General features: G+C 57.6%; 1 protein-coding gene across 1 annotated transcript; it reads left to right on the plus strand.

Moving 5' to 3' along the window:
* Window positions 1-656: 656 nt before the first annotated feature.
* Window positions 657-15,127, plus strand: LOC309445708 (scavenger receptor cysteine-rich type 1 protein M130-like; the record flags this gene model as incomplete). Its single annotated transcript, XM_082064712.1, has 13 exons — window positions 657-672; window positions 1,890-2,014; window positions 2,715-2,793; window positions 6,781-7,095; window positions 7,368-7,532; window positions 9,600-9,764; window positions 9,852-9,908; window positions 10,527-10,850; window positions 12,348-12,662; window positions 13,247-13,573; window positions 13,659-13,973; window positions 14,313-14,627; window positions 15,012-15,127. 13 exons carry the CDS (start codon window positions 657-659, stop codon window positions 15,125-15,127), a joined length of 2,634 nt encoding a protein of 877 aa, XP_081920838.1.
* Window positions 15,128-15,339: the final 212 nt, after the last annotated feature.

Consider the following 15,339-nt stretch of genomic DNA (forward strand, 5'->3'; position numbering starts at 1 on the left):
ATTTATACAATTTGGTTACATACATATTCATTAGGGTTACACGTATGTATTGCATATTCATTAGATTACACAACTATTTCACAATATCAGTTGCAACACCTTGGAACTACTCTAAGCATGCACAGTGTCCTCTGGTGGTTGTTCAGGGGGTCTTCAGGATGAAGTCAGGAGTCTTCTTCACCCGTGTACTTTTCACCTTTTGTCACCGCGCATGCGCACTATTCCTATGTTCATTGTGAAATCATGTAAAATTCTTGCATTTCTTAGATGTGCATTCTCAGCACATCCTATCCGTTCAAGATAAGATAAGGACTAACTGAGGACTAACTTTCAGTTCTCTTTTTGTATACAACCTGCAAAGCCTCAAGATAAGGTAAGAATCTTGGATATAGTTTACAAAACTTAGTTACAACTATAACAGTGAGGCCATCAGCCTTGCAGCTCTGCTGCAGTTCAGAGTCACTGAAACACTCCTGGTGGCAAATGCTGTTTGTGGGCTTCATTTGGGGTCTTTTTTAGTAATTTTGTTGTGGTACAATTATTTATTTGGAATCAGGTGACAGCACTGGCGCTCATCTTCTCTTTCTGGAGCACATCCTGACATCCTTTGTCATACAGAGCTCTGCCCTCTGTTCCTGAGAGGAGCGATGGCCGCAATGGGGAATGACTCTGGTGAGCAGCAGCGTCACCAGCAGCCTCAGGCTTTGTGAATCCCCAAAGGCAATGGATGTGGCTGGTGCTCCATCCCTGAATGCTGATGTGCTGATGGCTTGGAGGGAATTCTGGGGCATTTCTTGAGAGCAGCCAGACTTACCAAGGTGTTCTCAATTAGACACAGCAAAATGTGTTTTGTCACTCCCTACCACCATGTACGGAGTTTGAAAGGCGTTGTTCGCAGCAAGATCTGATGTCAGTAGGGTTACTTTCTGTGCCAGGTACTTGCTTTTTCAAGTTACAGCCAGGAAAAGGGAAAACTTGACCTGGTAATGCAATTCATGGCTCTAGAGGGAAAAGCATGTTGCCCAAGGCACAGAAACCAGTGGGGGTTGGTTGGACTTTCAGCCAAGCAGGGAGCAGGGGAACATGCTGTTTCCCAAAACGGTTTCTTGAGCAGCAAATTTCAATGGCAGTGTTAGGCTTGCTGCAATGTTTCTGTGCTGGAGGTTTGACCTGGTTGTCCTGGGTGCTCCTGTAGAGAACTCGACTTTTCAAATGTGCTTTCCTAAAGCAATGTCATCACATCTCTTTTCCAATGTGGTTTCTTGGCAGTCGTTGCTGAGGGAATGGCTCCGCCGCAGAGGATCCTCTTTCCCCCCGAGAAGATTTGCATGGCCTGGCAGCACAGCCAGAGCGCTGGAGCAGGACTGCGCAACCTGGGCAACACGTGCTGGCTCAACTCCGTCCTGCAGTGCCTGACCTACACCCCCCTCTGGCCAACCACCTGCTCTCTGGGGAGCACAGCCGGGCCTGTCAGTACTTTTGGGAACATTTCCTTGTACACCTGTTGGGCACTGCCCAGAATCTGGAGCTGATTTAGGAGAAAAGCAGCCCTTCCTTGTCACCCCCTGCAGGGCTGTTCTTTGAACATGCAAGCGTAGAAGCTGCTTGTTGTATCTGGATGTGTTCATCTTCAGAAAGGCACCTCTTTCTGTCTCACTCCACATTCCTGCAAGTTAAACTCCTTTGCTTACTGCACAGAAAACTTTCATCAGTTCTGCATCCCTCTGAAGAATGTTTTCTGTGCACTAAAATGTCCTGTGTTGTTGGGACATTGGCACCTTGGGACAAGAGGAGTGGACACCCTTCACAGAACTTCAAGATCTCCATTAGCTTTCCCATCACTGTGGATATTTTGCTGACCTGTGGAGCTTCCCCCTCTCCCTCTTCAGGCAGCCGGGAAGGCTTCTGCGTGATGTGCAGAATGGAAGCGCGTGTTAACGAGGTCCTGCATTCCTCATCCAGTGCCATCGAGCCTTGGGCAGTTGCCAGAGTCCTCACCCATAAGCCATTTCAGGTACTTTGACATGTTTTTTGCCGTTCCTGTAGGAGAGAACTAGTAACTTCTTCTTTCTTAGAAATTTCCAGCGTGGCAGGCAGGAGGACGCCCACGAGTTCTTTGCACTGTGGATGCCATGCAGAGATCTTGTCTGAGTGGAAACAGCAAGTAAGCACAAGCAAATTGTCTTTCCAGCCTTCCGGAGCCCTTTGGACTCCTTGATGTATTCCCATCAAGGAAAACTATGCCCAGGGCTCTCAAAGCCAGATTCTTGGAGGAGATAATTCTCTGCCTTCCCATTTGTTTCCAGTGCAGTGGGTGGAAAGAGCGTAACCCGCCAGATTTACTTCTAGTTGGAGCTTGGTCTTACTCACCGCATCCCTGAACACTCTAACAGCCTGCTTGTATTCCTCCCAGGTGGTCTGTCCTTTTTTCCACATTACATAAACCTCCTTCCTCCACCTGAGTTTTGACAGGAGCTTCTTACTCATCCTTACTGGCCTCTTACTCCTTTACTTGATTTCTTCCTTATAGGGATGCATTGATGTTGCACTTGGAGGAAGTGATGTTTGAATATTAGCCAGCTCTCTTGGACCCTCCTACCTTCTGGAGCCCTGTCCCATGGGATTCTTCCAAGGAGGACCTTGAAGAGGCCAAATTTCACCCTGCTGAAGTCTATGGTTTTAGTCCTGCTTCTTGTCCTGCTTCTTCCACACAGGATCTTGAACTCCACCATCTCGTGGTTGCTGCAGCCGAGACTGCCCCCAGCTATGACATCTCCAAACCAGATCTTCTTGGTTTGTTAGGACAAGGTCCAGCAGCACGCCTCTCCTCATTGGCTCCTTGTCACAGTCCATTTGGTGATGGACTCGTGATGGTTCGTTCACCTTGATCTCAAAGTGCAAAATTAAGGCAACCAAAATGCCAAGGTATTATAATTCAATCAAAGAGTGTTACTTTATTATTTTGTCCATAAAGTAGCACATGATAGAGTGAGTAGAGAAAAAGGGAAAGAAAAAAAACAAGGGGGAAAAAGAGGGTTGGTTACCACCACGGGTCCAAAGGCGTCCCTATGGTCCCAGGTCCCGAACTGCATCCTGCCGGTCCTCCGTCATGATCCGTGATCCTTTGGTGGGGAGATCTCAATGATGTCCAGTCAGGAACCATCTTTATGCTTCTTCACCCCACTTCGCTCCCATTCTTTGAGGCCAATCTCCACCTTTGTTTCGCAATCCAGGCTTAACCGCGCAGGCTCGAAGAATCTCCGCTTCACCTGCTAGAACTCATCTGTGCCTGCGTGGCCTCACATTCAGGGGTCTCTTTCTGGTCTGTTGGGTGACCTCAAGACCCTCTGTGAGCCTCTGCACATGCTTTTCTTCGTCAGCCTTTGTAAGAGGGAGGAGGTGGCGGGCAAGTTTGGCTGACGCAGCAGGTGAAAATCTGTCTTCTGGACAACAGCTATTGTCCCCAGGTCAGAGAGACCCGTGCAACACAATTCTTCTCCTCAGGCCTCTCTCCAAGTCATTGTCCATGTGTTCTTTCTGTCAGGGCCTCAGTTCCCTCAGTTCCTGATGACAATGTTTCAGGCAAATATTGCTCCACCTTGAGACCGACTCTTACACTCCTCCACCACCTGTGTCAAGAAGTTGTCATCAACGATCTGTAGGAACCTCCAGGACTGTGCGTGCTCAGCTGTGTTGTCCACCCAGCAGGCATCAGGGTGATTGAAATCTCTCATGAGAACCAGGACATGTGACTGTGAAGCTACTTCCAGCTGTTTGTGGAAAGCCTCATCAACTTCCTTCTCCTGATCATGTGGCCTGTAGTAAACACCCACAGCAGTGTCCCCCTTGTTAGCTTGTCCCTTACCATCAGGCCACCATCAATATAATCCCTGAGCTCAAAGTGGAGGCAGTTGTGATACCTAAAATCAGCAATTAGTAATAAAATAAGTTAATAAGAATAAGGCTCATAGACCTTAGACACTTACTAAGTTAATAAGAATAAGGTTCACAGATATTAGGTATTAGGCACTTGTTAGGCGTTGAGTCACAGGAATGGTATTTGTTGAGATAAGCAGGAGAGGGTTAGGAGACAGTGCCCTTGCTCTCAGAAGATAAAGTAGTGAGACCAGCGGAGAGTCCAGCTTGAGACTGATTCATACTGTCTTTCAGGTTATGAGACAACAAAGGGATTGCGCCTGCCCAGGAGCTGGGATCAAACAGCAGACAGCCTGAGAAAGATGTCTTACGTACTATGCACTGCCGCAGTGGTGGCAGTAGGAGCTATGAGGTCACTGTCAGTGTAACCAATGAGCACACAGCAGTGGCAGTAGGAGCTGTGAGGTCACTGTCAGTATAACCAATGAGCACACAGCAGTGGCAGTAGGAGCTGTGAGGTCACTGTCAGTATAACCAATGAGCACACAGCAGTGGCAGTAGACGGTGTGAGGTCACTGTCAGTATAACCAATAAGCACACAGTGCTGGCAGTAGGAGTTGTGAGGTCACTGTCGGTATAACCAATGAGCACACAGCAGTGGCAGTACAGGGTGTGAGGTCACTGTCAGTATAACCAATGAGCACACAGCGGTGGCAGTACAGGGTGTGAGGTCACTGTCGGTATAACCAATGAGCACACAGCACTGGCATGAGGTCACTGTCAGTGTAACCAACGAGCACACAGCATTGGCACTAGGAGGTGTGACGTCACTGTCAGTATAACCAATGAGCACGGAGCAGTGCCAGTAGGAGGAGCAGTGCTCGCATCACCAGTGACACCCCATGGACATGGAGGCTGGTGCACACCATCCATGTGCTGTCACAAAGTCCCCACAAGGTACAGGAGCTGCCCGGCCCTGTGTCTGCGAGGCCGAAGGAGCAGCCCCTGCAGCCCTGGCTGCAGCCGTCGGGCTGGGGGTGTCTCGGGGGCACCGCAGGGATGTGCCGGGCACGGCGCCAGGAGGAAACCACAGACTTCCTGCCCGGGCGCCACGGGGGGAGCGCGGGGGCTGTGGTTTGTGCACCTGCAGGCTGCAGCTCTGATCCACCCGTGGGGAATAACGGCCCCTCGGTGACTCACTGACAGTCAGGGACACGTCTGAGCCTCTGGGCTGCACGCCTGCTGCCAGGACAGGGACGTGTCCCAGCTCCAGCTCCAGCTCCTGTGAGGGACCTTCTGCGGGCTCTCCAGGGAGCGGTAGGTGAGCCAGCGCTCCTGGGATGGGGCTCTGCCCTGGGCTAAGGCCCTTTCCCAGCTGCTGCTCCCCGCACTGCTGGCTCTGTCACAGGGGCTGTTTCTTCCCTTCCTGACACAGCCCCAGTGCAGTCCCAGTCCCCTGGGTCTTATGGCACCGGGGTGACTGGACACTCTCACCTTGGGCTCTTGGATGTGCCTGTCGCAGCACATGCTCAGTGCTCCCGGTCAACACTCAGAGCTCAAGGGGTGAAAAACTGTTTCCCCCACTACAACCAACCCTGTCCTGTGATGTTCTACCATTGCAGTGCTGTGACACCTGCAGCGGAGCCGTCCCTCATATATGGTCATGAACGGCGCTGGAGAAGTTCATTGGAGGACTGGGCCGTGTCGGAGGGGAGATAGCTCCCGATAATGTCTAAAAAGGTGCTGCTGCTCTGATTGGCTCCTCCTGTAACTGGGGGGCATCTGCAGAGATATATTGCCCTCCCGTCATCATTGGTCCCACGAGTCCCTGGAGCTGTGGCAGGGAGTGCGGCACAGAGGGATGTGCCATCAGGGCAGGAGGCTCAGGATGGGCACAGAGGGACTCCTGTGCCCGCAGACGCTGTGGCTGCTCCTCTGGGTACAGCTGTGCAGGGGTAAGTGCTGACTCATTGACCCACCGCCCAGGGCCAGCGGGTACCAGTGTGGTCATGGGTCTGGGAATGGGGTTCCTTTGCAGGTGCTGCTGAGACAAGGGGCAGAAGGTTCTCAGATCCATGGAGCCTGTGCCGTTCCCTGTGCCTGTCTGGGTGGGAGACAGTATCTCCTTTTCCGGGGCTCCAGTGTTCTGTGCCTGGCTGGATTCACAGCCCCCCTGTCCTGTGGTACCTTTGGGGACCCCTTGTTCCCAGCACTCTGCCTCTGGACCAGTGGTGGCCTCACTGGCAATGGCAGCACCCAGAGATCCCCAGCGCACTGCCAACCTCTGGGGTGCCCCAGAGGGTTTGTGTGCTGCTCACTGCCCCTTGTTCAAAGGGAAACCTGACCCCACGAGGGCAGTTTGTGCCCCACAGAGAGAGAGGACGGGGACATCTGCAGTAGAGACATGTCCTTCTGGGGGGCCTGGACCAGGGCTGATGCCAGGGGAGAGGAGGGGAGGTGGGATCCTCTGGATCACCTCAGTGAGAACAGGGAAAGCCCTGGGGATAGGATTGGTTTGGATGGTGCTGAGGCAGGTGGTTTACATGGAAAGCTGCAGCCCTGGGTACACAGGGCTGTTCAGGGGGTGCTGGGCTGGGGGAAGCGGGTGCCCAGTGCAGAGCTGGGCAGTGTGTGCATGGGCATGGGTGGGGGGCAGGTGGACGAAGGGGTGGAAAGAGGTGGCCTGTGTGGTGGGATGGAGAATGACCCAGCAGTGCTGGACCTGGGCACTCCCAGCCTTGTGCAGCTGTGGGGACAGAAGGGACCCTCACACTGCTCTGGGTACCTGCAGGGGAGGGGGCTCCCACCATGGTGCCCCTGACTCTGCCCAGGCAGGAGGTTCCTCCAGAGCTGCAGCACTGGGGCTCAGTGCCCTCCTGACTCATCCCGTGTTGGTGTTTGAAGGTGCTGCGGAGGTGAGGCTGGCGGATGGCGGCAGGCGCTGTGCCGGGAGAGTGGAGGTGAAACACCAGGGACAGTGGGGGACCGTGTGTGATGACTACTGGAGCATGAACGATGCAGCTGTGGTTTGTAAGCAGCTGGGCTGTGGGTCTGCTGTTGGAGCTCCTCAGTATGGACACTTTGGGGCAGGATCTGGCCCCATTTTGATGGATGATGTTGGCTGTAATGGCACCGAATCAGCCCTGTCTGACTGCAAACATGAAGGATGGGGTGAACATAACTGTGATCATGATGAGGATGCTGGAGTGACGTGTTCAGGTAAGGGGTCAGCCTGTTCCCACCTTTGGAGTTGGGATGGGGGAAGGGACCCAGCTGTGCTCTCAGGAAGCAACAAACGTGCTGGAGCAGGTCCCAATGTGGCCAACCAGTCTGCTGAGCTGGGACGGTCATTGCTGGTGCAACTGGTCCTTGGGGAAAGCTGTGACAGGCCTGTGGGCACAGGACCCCGTGCAGGCAGCGCTGACCAGCTGCCCAACCCCTCCTGCCTCACCACAGGTTTGTATGATATGCTTTTTGGTGTTTTTTCCCAGGATTTGTCCGTCTGGTGGACGGGAAGAGCCGCTGCTCAGGACGTGTGGAGATCCGTGATGGGAACCAGTGGAAATCTGTTTGTGGTTCCCGCTTTGGCCCCAAGGCTGCTGAGGTGGTCTGCAGGGAGCTGCAGTGCGGCGTGGCCCTGCCTGTGTCTGGAGGAGGTCACTTTGGACAAGGGGCTGGTCCCATGTGGGATGGAGAGCTGCAGTGTGTGGGGAATGAGTCCCTCCTGTCCTCCTGCCCCACGGGGTCCTCCAGGGACCAGGCCTGCCCCCAGATGAACAGCGCTGCTGTCAGCTGCACACGTGAGGACTCGGGGTGGGGTGCTGAACGCTGGGGTGAAACCCAGCCTGAGGAGGGGACAGTTGGTGCTGTGGAGACAGGGGAACTGGGCCTTCTGTTTCCACAGGCTGGCAGAGACCTGACCCTGCTGGGGATCACAGACAAGGGCAGGGCTGGGCTGATGCCCAAGGACTAAAAGGGGCCATGGGCCGGTAGGACTCGCTGGGATCAACATGTTGGTCCACAGGGGATACACAAAGGCCTGAGATGATGAGCTGGGAAGTACTCAGGGCAGACTGTGGCCCAGCTGAGCTGGGGGCCCTGGGAGAAGCAGCAGCGTGTGCTTGGGGATCCCTGGGGACAGGTCTCTTCCCAGGGTGCTGGCTGGGGAGGAGTGGGTGCTCTAGGTGGGTCTGGGCCAGGGGCAGGTTGAAGGGTCTGTTAGGGTAGAGGGAAGTGCTGAAAGCTCTGGGGTCACAAATGACCCAGCAGAGCAGGAGCTGGTCACCCCAGCCTTGCACGGTCCATGGGGATAGAAGGGACCTCTGCACCATACTGGGGACAGCCTGGAAGGGAGGGGGCTCTATCCTGACACCCACAGTGCTGGGGCTTGACGCTGATCTGACTGGTCCCATGTCAGTGTTTGAAGGTGCTGCGGAGGTGAGGCTGGCGGATGGCGGCAGGCGCTGTGCCGGGAGAGTGGAGGTGAAACAGCAGGGACAGTGGGGGACCGTGTGTGGTCACTACTGGAGCATGAACGATGCAGCAGTGGTTTGTAAGCAGCTGGGCTGTGGATCTGCTGTTGGAGCTCCTCAGTATGGACACTTTGGGGCAGGATCTGGCCCCATTTGGATGGATGATGTTGGCTGTAATGGCACCGAATCTGCCCTGTCTGACTGCAGACACGCAGGATGGGGTGAACATGACTGTGGTCACAGTCTTGATGCTGGAGTAACATGCTCAGGTAAGAAGTCAGTGTAATACCTAACTTTGGGGATGTGATGGGGGAAGGGACATGTCTATCCCCTCAGGAAAAAAAAAAAACATGCTGGACCTGGGCTCAGTGTGGCCAGTCGTGCTGCTGAGCTGGAACTGTCATTGCTGCTGTGACCGGTCCTTGGGGAAAGCTGAGAAAGCCCTGTGGGGACAGGACCCCATGCAGGCAGCGCTGCCCAGCTGCCTAACCCCTCCTCCCTGCCCGCAGCTCCCCACACTGACCCATGAAACAGGGTCTTTGACAGCACTTACTGACTCTTGTCTGTGCTGCTGTCACCCTCTGAGGCAGCGGGAGGCCAGGGGGAAATGCGGGTCTCCTGTCCCCAGCCTGGCCATTGGCCTGGGACCTGTGCACCCCTGGGCAGAGCACGGTGTCCCTGGATGAGAACATCCCCCTGGAGCAGGCAGGGCAGGGCTCTGGAAAGCACCAGCTGTGATAACAGCTGCTCCATTTCTGTGCCCAGGCTGGTGCCAAAGGGACACCTCCCACCTAAAAGGAACCTCCAAACAGCCCAGGAACACCCTGCGATCAGAGTGAGCCTCTGTTGCACCAGGTGATGATGGTCCTGTCTGGCCCAAGCTCTGCAGGGGCTGAGCAGCTGCAGCTTCGTCACCATCTGGGCCAGTTCTCCTGGACCCCAACTGCTCACATGGCTGCAGTGCTGGGGGAGCGTGCCGGGCAGCACAGAGCACCTTGTGTGGGACCCTTTGTCTGAGCACACCTGAGGCTGTGAGTGTGTGGCAGACACACACTTCGAGTGCTCTGGTGCTGTAGAGAAGGGGAGGAGGAGCCTTGGATGTGTTTGTGGCACCAACACTCTCCCAACAGCTTTCGCTGGGATGTGCGATGTGCGGTTTGTCCAGGGAATCCTTGGAGGTGATGTGGGACGTGGGCAAGTAACTGCCAGAGGGCTCTGGGAACTCCCAGGTTTTTGCGTGTTTTTTTCCAGGATTTGTCCGTCTGGTGGACGGGAAGAGCCGCTGCTCAGGACGTGTGGAGATCCGTGATGGGGACCAGTGGAAAACTGTTTGTGGTTCCCGCTTTGGCCCCAAGGCTGCTGAGGTGGTCTGCAGGGAGCTGCAGTGCGGCGTGGCCCTGCCTGTGTCTGGAGGAGGTCACCTTGGAGAAGGGGCTGGTCCCATGTGGGATGGAGAGCTGCAGTGTGTGGGGAATGAGTCCCTCCTGTCCTCCTGCCCCACAGGGTCCTCCAGGGACCAGGCCTGCCCCCAGATGAACAGCGCTGCTGTCAGCTGCACACGTGAGGACTCGGGATGGGGTGCTGAACGCTGGGGTGAAACCCAGCCTGAGGAGGGGACAGTTTGGGATTGTGGAGACAAGGGAACTGGGCCTTCTGTTTCCACAGGCTGGCAGAGACCTGGCCCTCCTGGGGATCACAGACAAGGGCAGGGCTGGGCTGATGCCCAAGGACTAAAAGGGGCCATGGGCCGGTAGGACTCGCTGGGATCAACATGTTACTCCACAGGGGATACAGAAAGGCCTGAGATGATGAGCTGGGAAGTACTCAGGGCAGACTGTGGCCCAGCTGAGCTGGGGGCCCTGGGAGAAGCAGCAGCGTGTGCTTGGGGGTCCCTGGGGACAGGTCTCTTCCCAGGGTGCTGGCTGGGGAGGAGTGGGTGCTCTAGGTGGGCCTGGGCCAGGGGCAGGTTGAAGGGTCTGTTAGGGTAGAGGGAAGTGCTGAAAGCTCTGGGGTCACAAATGACCCAGCAGAGCAGGAGCTGGTCACCCCAGCCTTGCACGGTCCATGGGGATAGAAGGGACCTCTGCACCATACTGGGGACAGCCTGGAAGGGAGGGGGCTCTATCCTGACACCCACAGTGCTGGGGCTTGACGCTGATCTGACTGGTCCCATGTCAGTGTTTGAAGGTGCTGTGGAGGTGAGGCTGGCGGATGGCGGCAGGCACTGTGCCGGGAGAGTGGAGGTGAAACACCAGGGACAGTGGGGGACCGTGTGTAGTCACTACTGGAGCATGAACGATGCAGCAGTGGTTTGTAAGCAGCTGGGCTGTGGATCTGCTGTTGGAGCTCCTCAATACGGACACTTTGGGGCAGGATCTGGCCCCATTTGGATGGATGATGTTGGCTGTAATGGCACCGAATCTGCCCTGTCTGACTGTAAACATGCAGGATGGGGTGAACATAACTGTGTGCACGATTTCGATGCTGGAGTGTCCTGTTCAGGTAAGGGGTCAGTTTGTTCCCCACCTTTGGGGCTGGGATGGTGGAAGGGCCCTGGCTGTGCCATAGGGAGCAACAAATATGCTGGAGTAGGACCCAGTATGGCAATCATGCTGCTGAGCTGGAACTGTCATTGCTGGTGTAACTGTTCCCTGGGGAAAGCTGTGACAGCCCTGAGGGGACACAACCCCATGCAGGCAGCGCTGCCCAGCTGCCCAGCCCCTCCTGCCTGCCCACAGCTATCCACACTGACCCATGAAACAGGGTCTTTGACAGCACTTACTGACTCTTGTCTGTGCTGCTGTCACCCTCTGAGGCAGCAGGAGGCCAGGAGGACATACGGGTCTCCTGTCCCCAGCCTGACCATTGGCCTGGGACCTGTGCACCCCTGGACAGAGCACGGTGTCCCTGGATGAGAACATCCCCCTGGAGCAGGCAGGGCAGGGCTCTGGAAAGCACCAGCTGTGATAACAGCTGCTCCATTTCTGTGCCCTGGGACACCTCCCACCTAAAAGGAACCTCCCAACAAACCAGGAACTCCCGGGGATCAGAGTGAGCCTCTGGTGGCACCCAGGTGATGATGGTCCTGCCTGGCCCAAGCTCTGCAGGGGCTGAGCAGCCGCAGCTTCATCATCATCTGGGCCAGTTCTCCTGGACCCCAACGGCTCACATGGCTGCAGTGCTGGGGGAGCGTGCTGGGCGGCACAGAGCACCTTGTGTGGGACCCTTTGTCTGAGCACACCTGAGGCTGTGAGTGTGTGGCAGACACACACTTCGAGTGCTCTGGTGCTGTAGAGAAGGGGAGGAGGAGCCTTGGATGTGTTTGTGGCACCAACACTCTCCCAACAGCTTTCGCTGGGATGTGCGATGTGCGGTTTGTCCAGGGATTCCTTGGAGGTGATGTGGGACGTGGGCAAGTAACTGCCAGAGGGCTCTGGGAACTCCCATTTTTTTTGGTGTTTTTTTCCAGGATTTGTCCGTCTGGTGGACGGGAAGAGCCGCTGCTCAGGACGTGTGGAGATCCATGATGGGAACCAGTGGAAAACTGTTTGTGGTTCCCGCTTTGGCCCCAAGGCTGCTGAGGTGGTCTGCAGGGAGCTGCAGTGCGGCGTGGCCCTGCCTGTGTCTGGAGGAGGTCACCTTGGAGAAGGGGCTGGTCCCGTGTGGGATGGAGAGCTGCAGTGTGTGGGGAATGAGTCCCTCCTGTCCTCCTGCCCCACGGGGTCCTCCAGGGACCAGGCCTGCCCCCAGATGAACAGCGCTGCTGTCAGCTGCACACGTGAGGAATTGGGGTGGGGTGCTGAACGCTGGGGCTGTGCCGGGGGTTGGGAACAGAGCAAGGACTGTGCTGGGTGGGTGTAGGACAGGAGGGGTCATGGGACAGTCTGCAGCATGAAAACCATGCAGAAGGAGAAGAAAGGCCTCTGTCCCTCTAGCCTTTCCACCAGCTACCGAAGGAACAAAAGCACCAACCCGCCCTTTCTCCTCCTCTGTCCCCAGAGTACACAGGGTTCAGGCTGGTGAACGGCAGCACAGCGTGTGCGGGCAGGCTGGAGGCCCAGGTGCTGGGGAGCTGGGGGACCCTCTGTGCCTCCCGCTGGGATCTCTCGGATGCCCACGTTCTGTGTCATCAACTCAACTGTGGCTTTGCTGAGTCCATTCCTGGAGGAGAGCATTTTGGGAGAGAGACTGGCCCTGTCTGGAGAGACTCATTCCACTGTGACGGGACTGAAGCCCACCTGGGACAGTGCCCAGTGGCCACCCTGGGGGCCTCCCCGTGCTCCCCCGGGAACAACGCTGCTGTCATTTGCTCAGGTGAGTGCTGGGAAAATGGTGCGTTAGCTCTGTTTCCCTTTGTGTGAGACACGGCCACCCAAAGCAGGGGTCCCATGGCAGCACCAGGCTGAATTTCTCCCTGGAGGGGCCCTGGGGGGCTTTCCCTGCTCAGACTGACCGCTCTGCTCTGGGAGAGCTGCGGTCTGAACAGACACAGACACCTGTCCCCAGGGCAGCGCCTTGGGCCCTGGTACCACTGCCCAGCCCGGGTTCCATAGGATGAGCCCAGGACAGGCTGGTGGGGCTCTGCTCCATCCCTGTGGCTGCAGACAAACACATCCCATCCCCACAGAGAGCCCTGCAGAGCCTCATCCCACCACCCGCAGCAGCAGACCCGGTGTGAGCTGCAGACAGGGCCTGGGCTTTGCCCTCGCTTCTTGTCAGCACAGGGCTCGCTCTTGCCCTGTGTGAGCTGCAGACAGGGCCTGGGCTTTGCCCTCGCTTCTTGTCAGCACAGGGCTCGCTCTCGCCCTGTTTGGTCGGACACCCCCCTTGCCCTCCTCCCTGGAGGCTGCCGTGCTGCCCGGTGCCGCTGATGGCTGCGGCTCCTCTGCTCTCCCCAGGCCCAGCCGACTCTGCGTCCCTGCGGCTGGTGGGCGGCGGGAGCCGGTGCGACGGGCGAGTGGAGATCTTCCAGCGCGGGACGTGGGGCAGAGTGCTGGACGACCAGTGGGACGTGCGGGAGGCCAGCGTGGTGTGCCGGCAGCTGCGGTGTGGAGAGGCAGAAAAAGCCTACAACCCCCCAAAGCCTGAGCGAGGGACGGGCCCCGTGGGGCTGCGAGGGGTCCGGTGCGCAGGGCACGAGGCCAGCCTGACCCTCTGCAACACCTCCCTGCCCGGGAGTGCCCTGCTGGGAGGGGTTGTGGAGGACGTGGGAGTCATTTGCTGGGGTGAGCGGCGCTGCACGAGCCCCCAGATGATGGGGTGGGGGGGCAGCCACCCCCTGACAGCTCCTGGGCTTTCTCCCCACTGCAGGGAGCCGGCGGGTCCGGCTGGTGAACGGGCCCGGGCGCTGCGCAGGGAGAGTGGAGATCTACTACCAGGGCAGCTGGGGGACCGTCTGTGACGATGGCTGGGACCTGTCTGATGCCGCCGTCGTGTGCCACCAGCTGGGCTGCGGAGGGGCGGTGGAGGCGGCCGGCTCCGCTCGCTTCGGGGAAGGCTCCGGGCAGATCTGGCTGGACAGTGTGAACTGCTCCGGGGCCGAAGCTGCTCTCTGGGACTGCGCTGCCGGGCCCTGGGGGCAGCACGACTGCGGGCACAAAGAGGACGTGGGCGTCATGTGCTCAGGTGTGTGCCGGGAGCTGTGCCGGGATGGTTCCCGGGAGGCCGGGACGCAGGGAACGCCAGGCATGGCCAAGGCTGGCCCTGGCTGAGCCCCTGCCTGAGCCCGGCCTACAGACACCCCTGCACGGGTGCCCTCAGTTCACCGCGGTCCCTGGGGAGCTCACTGTCCCCCAGGGTGAGCAGGGAGAGCAGGGGCTGTGTCCATCAGGGACTTCTCTCTGCCCTGGGTGCAAGGGGGACTTGCTGGCCCTGCCCTGCCTGGCTGGGGGCCTGGGGAGCGCAGGGGTGTCCTGGCTCCCACAGCCCCACACCAGCCTGTTCTCTTGCTGCCTTTCCTCCCAGAGTTCGTGGCCCTGAGGCTGGGGAACAGTGACGGCTGCTCCGGGCGCCTCCAGGTTTTCTACAATGGAACGTGGGGGAGCGTTTGCTCCAACTCGATGACTCGTGACACAGTGTCACTGGTGTGCAAGGAGCTGGGCTGCGGGGACGGAGGATCCCTGGAAACAGGCCTGCCCTATGGCAGGGTGTCTGGCCCTGCCTGGCTGGATTACGTGCAGTGTGGAGAGGGAAACATCTCTTTTTGGCAATGTCCATCTGCTCCCTGGGACCCACAGTCGTGCGATGACCTGCGAGAAGAGACCCACGTCACGTGCAATGGTAACTCTGAGCCACTCGGGCACCAGTGTCACCCCAGCTTCTGCTCCCCTCTGGGCATGGCCAAATGCAGAGAAAGAGCTTGGAGGGGTTTTCATTGCCATGTCAGATGCTTGTGCTGCTGGTGGCACAGATGTGACCACAGTTCTCAGTGTCCCACATGTCCGGGAGCAGTTGCCACCCAGCAGCGCCTGGGGGAGGCAGCGACATCTCCAAGTGGGGTCTCAGCAGAGACCAGAGAGGGTTCAGAGGAGTCTCCCCTCCATGGACACCCTCCTGCTGCTCTGTGACCAAGATGGCACACACAGGCACAAGCAGAGCTCAGCCCCGCTCTCTTCTGCACAATCCCCTGAGCCAGCCCCTTCACCACAGTGTTTCCTTGTTCAGGGGGACCCCCAGAAATGCCCCCAGAGCCTTTGGCCCCGTGCCCCAACTCCAGCAGCTGCACAGGTAGGGAGCTGCTCCTCCGCGTGCTCCTCTTGCCTGGCTCCCCTGCTGTCTGAGTGCCGTGGGAGCTCCTTGCCCTCTCCAGACAGGGAGAAGATCCGTGCCATGGGAGGCGAGGACGGGTGCTCGGGCAGAGTGGAGCTCTGGCACCGCGGCTCCTGGGGGACAGTGTGCGATGACTCCTGGGACATGCAGGATGCCCAGGTGGCGTGCAGGCAGCTGGGCTGTGGCCCCGCGGTGTCTGCCCTGCATGAGGCTGCTTTTGGGG

The sequence above is a fragment of the Streptopelia decaocto genome (genome assembly GCF_964273445.1).
Source record: "Streptopelia decaocto genome assembly, chromosome: 13".
Taxonomy (NCBI): Eukaryota; Metazoa; Chordata; class Aves; order Columbiformes; family Columbidae; genus Streptopelia; species Streptopelia decaocto.